General features: G+C 40.5%; 1 protein-coding gene across 2 annotated transcripts; it reads left to right on the top strand.

The window, feature by feature from the left end:
• Positions 1-1,258: 1,258 nt before the first annotated feature.
• LOC135635233 (protein LONGIFOLIA 1-like) lies at positions 1,259-8,134 on the top strand. Of its 2 annotated transcripts, XM_065146187.1 has the most exons (7): positions 1,259-1,533; positions 1,669-1,777; positions 1,915-2,264; positions 3,146-3,213; positions 3,299-5,476; positions 6,034-6,181; positions 7,175-8,134. In XM_065146187.1, the coding sequence occupies exons 3-7, from the start codon at positions 2,111-2,113 to the stop codon at positions 7,993-7,995; spliced, it is 3,369 nt and encodes a 1,122-aa protein (XP_065002259.1). In that variant the 5' UTR covers positions 1,259-1,533; positions 1,669-1,777; positions 1,915-2,110; the 3' UTR covers positions 7,996-8,134. The 2 variants fall into 2 exon arrangements, with proteins under 2 accessions (XP_065002259.1, XP_065002260.1); XM_065146188.1 differs by having other exon boundaries at positions 1,629-2,264.
• Positions 8,135-9,076: the final 942 nt, after the last annotated feature.

The following is a 9,076-nucleotide window of genomic DNA, read 5'->3' as shown; positions in this document are numbered from 1 at the left end:
GCAGAAGTGAATTTGGTTTGCACACGTCTCCTGGGACTTTTCCATCACTAAGATTCCTTTCTCGAGAGAGAACAGATTAGCAATTCCAGAGCTTGTGCCTTTCTTTGTACTCCCTCGAAAGATAGATAAAAGAAAGCGCCTTTGTGAGCTCGCAAAGAAGGAAGTCGAGCTTTCGATGTAGCTTCACTGATAAGCAATACATAAGATGGATGGAGAAGATAGACTGGGTCAACCTGGTTGACTTGCATGCCTGTGTTCACATCCCAAGAGAGTCTGCATTTGATCTCACCGAACCTGTTGGTCCTGCTCTTCTTACCTCTCTCCAGAATTCTACGTCGAGTAAACCTTGTTCGAATGTTTCTTGTATTGATGATGGATGATTAGGTGATTTCCGGATCACTGCTTCATTTTGTTTTTTTGCTCTCCGAACTCGACTCGTGCAAAATGAATGGTCTAACGATGGCCACAGGGCATATTGCAAGTACCAAAAGGACAGTAGGTCTCACTCGGAAGGTAAACCCATTCATGGCAACATGTGCATGATGTCTTCTGCCATCCAGGTTACAGTTTCACAGAGCCTGCGAGGAACACTGAGATCCCTCTGTTTTATTCCCTTGGGCGGTTGTCTCTGCTCTGCTCTCTCTCTCTCTCTCTCTGAGCTGCATTGAGAAGTGGGAAAAATGAGAAGGTTGTGTGGAAGGGCTGTGAGATTCCTCTGCCACGTGATCGTCCACCATGCCTATCTATCTATGCCTTCGTCAAAACCTGCCGGCTTTCACAGGTCATCTGCTAGTGCAACGTGGGTCACACTTCTCTCCCCCTCCCTCTCGATGGGTTTTTGCAGGACATTGTTTGTTGTTGGATACCCTTCTCGACGACTACAGATTTGTACAGTACTAAAGCTGTACATGCAAAACTGAACTCCATCGATCGCAATTAATTTTGTTTGTCGACTCATTTTTCTCCTTCTCCTCGACTTGCTTTCCCTTTTGACTTTTGCTAATGTTATCACGAACGAAGATGGCACAAAGGTTGTGGTTTGATGTCGAGTGGGCAATGAGGTTGAAAATGGCGTCCAAGAAAGCAAGATGTATCTGCATTTGCATGGTTAGGCACATGGAGGATGAGAGAGAGCGAGAGAGAGAGAGAGAGAGAGAGAGAGAGAGAGAGAGAGAGAGAGAGAGAGGACCAACGGGGGACTTGTGACCCACTCATATCTGTCTGTCTAATAATACATGCCAAATTCCCTTTCTAGAAAACAAGGAGAAAAAAGAATCAGAAAAACCAGCCCAGCAGCCTTCACTTCCCATTGGAATCATTCACCATCCTTGGGATCACAAACCACACCTCCACACCTTTCTCTTCCTCTCGACTCCCAACCCTGACACACTCTTCTTACATGACCGACCAGAAGGAAATCATGGGAGTTACAGAAGAACTATTATAAGCAGCATCAACATCCTTCTCACTGACCTCCCTCCTGGCCTGGGCTTCTTCCTTGCTTGCTGATGTTCATGCATGTATCATAGAAAGGTGAATACTGGTGTCAAGTTTCCCTCCCTCCTTGCATATGTTTCCTGTCCTTGTACCTTTCTTTTATATGATATGGGTGATGTTGCTATGTTCAGTTGAAGCTCCTAAATCTTCACCTACTATTGCAAACTTTAGGTAGTTGGGAGAGTTCTGATTTATTGGGTACCTGCCCATTTGTTTACGGCCATGGATGGGAAGAATATTGAGATGTGTTTAGCTGCCAATGGTTCGGAGGGATACTGAGGTTAGTCGTGTGACCTGAAAGGGGTTGTCTCTTTTAGCTACCTGAGATATTCTGATGCAGTGAGATTGATTTTGTAACAAGGGGACATGAGGCCCATTTGGTTGCTGGTAAATGATAAATGCCTGTTTGGTTGTCAGGAAGTATTCACTTCAGCATTGTAGAAGGGCTTTAAATGTTGCTTTGGCCTCTTCAAGGCCTGGGACTGTAATCTGCTGCCTACCAAGTCCTAGAATTAGGGCTTTTAGATCAACCTGACAACTCTGGCTCTGAGAATTTCAATCCTTTGTGGGATTTGGGACTATCTGCTCAGTTGTTGGCAGGAGAAGCACAAGGATGTCTGCAAAGTTTCTGCATACATTTGCTGATGAAGATCCAGAGATGAAGAGGCAGATAGGGTGCATGACTGGAATCTTCCAAATTTTCGATCGGCAGCGCCTCCTTACCGGGAGGCGCCTCAGTGGTCACAGCCATCAAGGGGTTTCTTCAGGTAGCTAGCTATCCACTTTCTTCTGCTTCATCAGAGGCATGAGTCAAGTCACCCTCTTAGTTTGTTCTTATGCATTTCTTTCTTTAACTTTGTGGCTATTGTGGCTCAGTAGTTTATACAATCGCTTTTCCCAACTCTTGTTCCGATTTAATTGGTCTTTGGTTTCTAGTTTAGAGACTTGGATGGAAACGTGAAGGACATCTACCTTTGTTCTCAATAAAAAAGAAAGATAATGGATTGAATATATACATATATAAAAAGTAATTAAGTGACATGTTCTTTTTAATCTTTTTGAAGGTTCTGAAATCTAATGAACACGATGAGTTCATGAAAATCTATTTTTGGAGGGTTTGTAATTTGAAGACATCAAACCACTAAAACTTTGATAATTTATTCTAATCATTTTGTGCTCTTAATAATGTCATGATACTTCCGATCTCTCCATTGTATGGTTTTCAAAAGCATGAGCAAGTCGATGATAATGTCGCTGGCCTTCCATGCCCAAACGAATTGAAACCATCAGAGTGAGGAATGCTGAGTTTGCCAGTCGGAATGAATCATGGCACCAGTTCACTTGCATGAATGCAGTACATCTTTTATCACCAAGTGAAATAACACACATGATTCTTATTTGTCACATCCAAAAACTTGATGGCCCTAAAGTTAAAATGCTGTTAATGATAATTATCTACCAAATTAGTACATATAATTATTTGGACCGTAAGATATCTGAAAAGACAAGGTGTGTATTTTTGTGTGTTACCTCTTTGGATATTATTTTACTTGGAATCAATTTCGTATTACTGAATCTTTATCAGACAAATATGCAATTCTTCGCTTTGTTTAACCAAGAAAAATAAGTTGGTTTTATTCTTCTCTAGGCAAAGTTCTTTCAAATAGAAGCTCGGTTGGAACAGAGGGAAATCGATGCTCTCCACATATTGTTTTGGTAAATATTATTCGAATGTCATTGTACCCATCTCTGCTTTAACTGCCTTTCTAGGATATCAAAATTATTTTATCATGCTTTTCAGGAGAGAAGTCTGAGTAAGAGCTTAAATGAGAATCAAAGAATTTCAGTGGAGTCATCAAGAACTTCGTACTCGTCTTCGTCCTGCTCATCATTTTCTTCTTTAGACTGCAATAAATCATCTCAAGAAGAGCATCCTTCTGTCGAGCGAATCTGTTGTACAGAGAGGTCCGTGAAGGATTCACCAAAATTGAAGAGCCATGAAGTTCATGCAAAACCTATTTGCTGTGAACTACAAGGCAATCCTCCCAATCTATCAATTCAAACTGATTTCCGGTCTCTTGATTTTCAAGATGTCGTGAAGGACTCCATATACAAAGATACACAGCCTTTATCAGTAAGAACTTCACTCAAAGAGGAAACGAAGAACCATACATTGAAGCACAAAGATTCCCCAAGGCCCATTCTGCTGTCAAAGTCAATGGATGCATCGCATACCACCGAAATTGATGGAAGATCAAGAGTGCACATTGATCTTGGTGAATCCCTTCGAGTCCTAGCCAAGCTCAAAAAAGCCCCATGGTACTTCTCAGAAGCTAATGAACCACCAAGAAAATCATATGAGGCAAAATATACTTCATTTTATCCACTATCAAAGGAAGCTCCAAGATTCTCGTATGATGGAAGAGACTCACGTTCTTCTCTGGATTCTCGAGAAAGCAGCAAAATCTCTTCCAAACTTAGAGAACTCCCTAGGCTGTCATTAGATGGCAGGGAATGCTCAAACACAACCCTGAAAGAATTTGACAGAAGCAGCATCAACAGAAGAGCTGATGTTATTTTGGAACATCAGCAAGAACCAGGAAGTTGCAAGCGGCCTCATAGCATCGTTGCAAAGCTCATGGGCTTGGAAGCAGAACCCAACAGCCAAGAGCAGGTGGTGCTACCTGATACTAACAGTAACAAAAAGTTTGACAACTTCAATAGGCAGAAGAATATCGGTTTCGCCTCTAAACAACTTACAAACACTCAAGATTGCAAGGAGGATCTTCTCTCATGCTCCCATAAGTGCTTCATCAAGGACCCTGCTATTCCACTGCAGAAAAGACCCACTTCAATCATCAAACCTGTTTTCCAGTCAAGGGTCCCAATTGAACCAGCTCCTTGGAGGCACAATGACAAGATCTGCATCCCCCAGAAGATGACATTTGTACCCCGAGAATGTCAGATCAAGAAGCAATCAGAATCTGTCTATAGTGAGATAGAGAAAAGGCTGAAAGAGCTCGAGTTCCAGCAATCCAACAAGGACCTCAGGGCTCTTAAGCACATATTGGATGCTATGCATGCAAAGGGGCTACTAGAGACTAAGAACACCGCAGATCAGCCTTCCAAAACATCAGTTTCTAGTAGTCCATCTGGAAGTGCTCAGAATGTAGGAACAATTGATGCCCAAAACACAATTGGTTCGCATCCTACATTTACGAAAGGAGACAAAACTTCAAGAGCTTTCGATTCACCAATAGTAATCATGAAACCCGCAAAATCTTTCAACAGGTTGGATATTTCTCCATCTTCAGTTATTCCTTTAGAAGGCTTGTCAGGTCTTCAGAGGTTACGAACCAGCAATCCTGTGGATAAAAAGAAGGCTTCAGTTAGTATGACATTACATAAGGACCAAACGCCTAAGGCTTGTAGGGAAACTGCTTGTCAACCACCTCTCTCTGAAGATAAGAAATTTAGAAAAGAAGAAAATGTCACACAAAAAAATTGTATGAGGATGTCACAGGTGTCACCTAGGCTTCAAGGGGCACCGAGAGAAGACATTGGAAGTCCAGTAAAAGCATCGAATTCTCTCAGCCCAAGATTACAACTGAAAAAATCTGAAATGGAAAAGAGATCTCGTCCCCCACTTCCTTCATCTCCCTCAAATATGCCTCCAAAACAGCCTGCTAACAGATATTCTTCAGAGTCAGTGTCTCCAAGAGGAAGGCTCAGACGAAAACCAGCTCAAGCACAGCAAAATAATGACCAACTCAATGACACTAGTAGTGAGACAAGAAGTCGGAATGACCAGTATGACAAGATATCTTTAAAGCCAGATGGCCATATTAGCTTGATATCACAGGCAGACACGGAAGTAATAAGGTCCAACCACTCTGATGATCCTTGCATCTTTCGGCAAGGTAACCAAAGTCCATCTGGCAGGGGTGCTAAAAGTGCTTCTTCAGCCATGTACCGGAAGGTATGTCCATCTCAAATTGAATCCCATTATGCCAAAAAAAGTTAATATGAAAGTCCGTATCACTTCCATTTTAAATTTGAATTTGATCCAAGATTCTGCTACTCTTGAGACTTAGGGCTTTGTGATATCTGAGAAGCATTGAGCCAAAGTGCTTTAAAAAGAAACTATATATTCCTTTTCCAGTTGGCTCTGTGCTTTATATTACTCCAGATTGCAGTTAGGCGTAATGCCAGTTCTAAATCCTATATTTGCACAATGGAACCTAGGTAATTATCATAGCTAACTTGGAATAAACTACTTTTTAATGGATTCTTTGCTTTGAAGCATATGAGGTTTCAAATTCTGCTAATGCCATTTGCAAGTACTTAAACATCAGAATCTGGACAATAACTTTATTTCATCTTATTTTCTGCTTCCATAAAGAAGCGAGGATATGAAGAACTGTTGACTAATAAAAAATTTCAGCAGTTTGAACATCATTTTTGGTCCTCATTGTTCCTTGCTCATTGTATGTGGTGCTGATTAGCCTTTTGTACCATTTTTTTCATTTATTTCAGAAGAACTCACATAGTTCAAAAGAAGATGGTTTAGCCGTGGAAATAGAAACAGCTGTTCGTAAGCAGCCAATTCCAATCCCTGTTCTACATGCTTCACTTAACCAGGATGACTTGCCTCCTAAGGAGATATCTTCAAAATCATTCGAAGGTATGGTTCAGTTATTATTATTATTTTTTTAATTTTGATAGCTGAAGTTTGTCCTAGATATGATAGAGACCTGATTTACCACACATTAGTCTTTGGCTATGAGTCTTAAATGAGGCGTCAACCTTGAAATCAAGAGATCTCAAGTGCTAAATTATTTTCCCTGTCTCTCTTCTTCCATACTCTAGATGTGATTACTGTGATTCTCAACATTATGGGATAAAGATCTGCAGTGATCAAGTCTGTAATGTGTTGGTAACGATCATTTAGATCTGAGAGGACCCATTGAAAAGATCAATTTGCTTTTTTTTTTTAGTATGTCTTATGCCATCCTTATATGAGCAGACATCCCTAAACTCTCTTACCAACATAGAAAGATATGGATTATGGACCGCTAAACAAAACTGTGGTCCATTACTATACCATCAACCAAACACAACCTATGGTTCTATAGTAACGCCAAGGTCATACTGACAAGCCCTTGAATATCCATGTGACCTGTACATGTGACACAAATGTTCATCCTATATTTGCAATGTTTATGTGTGTTTACCCAGTATTGATTGGACGAATGTCTACATCCTTAAAAGTTGTTCAACCTGAATGAAAAATAAAAAAAAAACAGACTCTTTTGTTAAAAGGAATATAAAAGAGTCCCAGAAATTTCTATGTTTCTTATGTTGCATCAATAATATTATTACAGATGAATGCATGAACTAATTTTTTTTTACACATGTAAACACTTACAAGTATAAACATACTTATCTGGTGTCTTTATATTCTGCATGCTGTGTTGTACATTTCCATACATTCATATATAGATTATCATTTATTTCTTTGTTGATTCTTCTCTTACTGAAGAGAAATAGAAGGAAAAAGATCAACAGGAAAGTGTAATTAAGCATATAGTTGAAATATCAAGTGAATGATAATTTCCTTCACATAAACTGCACTAACTAGCGTGATAACCAAACTTTTTTTCTAATGAATTGCCAGATGACGAGATTCATGCTTCTTCAGTTGATTGTCGCAATCCAACTGGCTTGCCTGATGCTCCATCACCCAATTTAAGCTCTGGATTCAACCAGAAGAAACTTGCAAACATCGAACACCTGGTTCAGAAGCTGAGGCAGATAAGCTCAAAGGATGATGAAGCTTCCACAACTGACCATATTGCCTTGTTATGTGAAAAGCAGAGCCCAGACCATCGATATGTGTCTGAGATACTCCTGGCTTCTGGCCTTCTGATGAGAGATCTAACATCTGGACCAATTAGCACAGTGCCCATCCAGCTTCACCCTTCGGGCCACCCGATAAACCCTGACTTGTTTCTTGTTTTGGAGCAAACAAAGTCTCCCTGTCTTGCCAAGCCTGTGACTGTTAGCCAAAACATAGTTCAGCTCAAGTCTGATCCAGAGAAGCTTCAACGCAAGCTGGTATTTGATGTAGTGAATGAGCTCCTAATACAGAAGTTGAAGCTGGCTAGTCCAGGCCCTCGCCCTGACCCCCTGCTTCAAGTCAGGAAGGCCAAGTTTCCCAGCGGACAACGCTTGCTGAAAGAGATATGTTCTGATATCGAACATCTCAAAGCTGAGAGCTTTGTTGCTGGCAGCTTGTATGGTGATAACAGCTTTATGGCAGGCGAAGATATGTTGCGGCATTCGGAAGGCTGGACTGATTCTGGCAAGGAGTTACCGACGATAGTGTTGGAGATAGAGAGGTCAATATTTAAAGATCTGATTGATGAAGTTATTAGCGGACAAGGTGCAACTGGTTTTCAATCCAAGGCAAGCAGAAGGCAGACTGTCAGACGCTAAACAAGTACACCATAATCTTATCTTCTCTCTTTCCTTCACAAGCAACTGTGAATATTAGCAAATGGAACAACTGTTATACATGTTGTATACATCATATATGCTTTAATGGAACTACAATAAGATCGTCACTTTTTCCATATATCAGTATTGTGCTCTACTTCAAACAGTAGTTTGTTCGTGTTTGCACTTACTATGGACAGGAACTGTGCAACACCATTGCAACAGTTTCATCGTGGATTCTGGCACCAGTTAACTGATATTAGATTAATTAGATAGAAAACAGATTTAAAAGGATAGACACAAGAGTGTTGTTATATCGTGATGTGAGTTCAGATTTCTTTCCCCGTCCAACTTGAGATTTTTAAAGATATCACATAGCCTAATGTTTCAGAAATGCCACTTAGCAGCATGATATAATGGTAGCCACTATAAAATTCAAGTTGGTCTATTTTTTATGCATGAATTTGTCGATTCCGAAGAATCCATAAGTTATTTAGGTCCATGGAACCCATATGCCAATTGGATCCAGAATCTCTTGAGATATGAGACTAATTTGTATCACATTAGATATGTTGCGGCTTCATCTTAGGCACTTCAAACAACATAAAGGTGGCATGACATCTGGTAGAGTTACAGTTCTTGCATGAAGATATTCTTGATCCAGTATGTCTTGTTGAGCTTACTTGGATGAGAAAAATTGTCTCTGCTTTGTGGGCGAGGCTGCATACATCATCAGACTCTTCATGGGTAGGAACTTCCTGCATTGAACCACTCTGTTTTCAGCAATCTACAAAACTGGACATTGACCACAGACCTACCTGAATGTGAATGCAGTTGCAAGTCGATTGACACTCCACTGTCGTTGACGATTGCCATCCAACAAGGCATATCTTTATATCTAGGTGTTACTGAAATAGAATTTTCAGGTGCAGCATGCTCATCAATTATAGCTTTAGAAGCTAGTGAAACCTGAATCTCATCACCGGATTTCTTGCAAATAGCTGGAAGATATCCTTTCCACCTTCATGATGGCGATCCGAAATGTCCATCCTTGCTTCTGCACACTCATATTCCATCAACA

Source organism: Musa acuminata, chromosome BXJ3-4 (genome assembly GCF_036884655.1).
Source record: "Musa acuminata AAA Group cultivar baxijiao chromosome BXJ3-4, Cavendish_Baxijiao_AAA, whole genome shotgun sequence".
NCBI lineage: Eukaryota > Viridiplantae > Streptophyta > Magnoliopsida > Zingiberales > Musaceae > Musa > Musa acuminata.
The sequence above is the reverse complement of the archived record's forward strand: the minus strand, read 5'-3'. Positions and strand labels throughout refer to the sequence as shown.

Bases quoted from the DNA above. Each gene is read 5' to 3' on its own strand.
- LOC135635233 (XM_065146187.1), top strand. From the start codon at position 2,111: ATGTCTGCAAAGTTTCTGCATACATTTGCTGATGAAGATCCAGAGATG. The intron at 3,214-3,298 runs GTAAATATTATT...CATGCTTTTCAG, and splicing joins GCTCTCCACATATTGTTTTG to GAGAGAAGTCTGAGTAAGAG. The intron at 6,182-7,174 runs GTATGGTTCAGT...ATGAATTGCCAG, and splicing joins ATCTTCAAAATCATTCGAAG to ATGACGAGATTCATGCTTCT.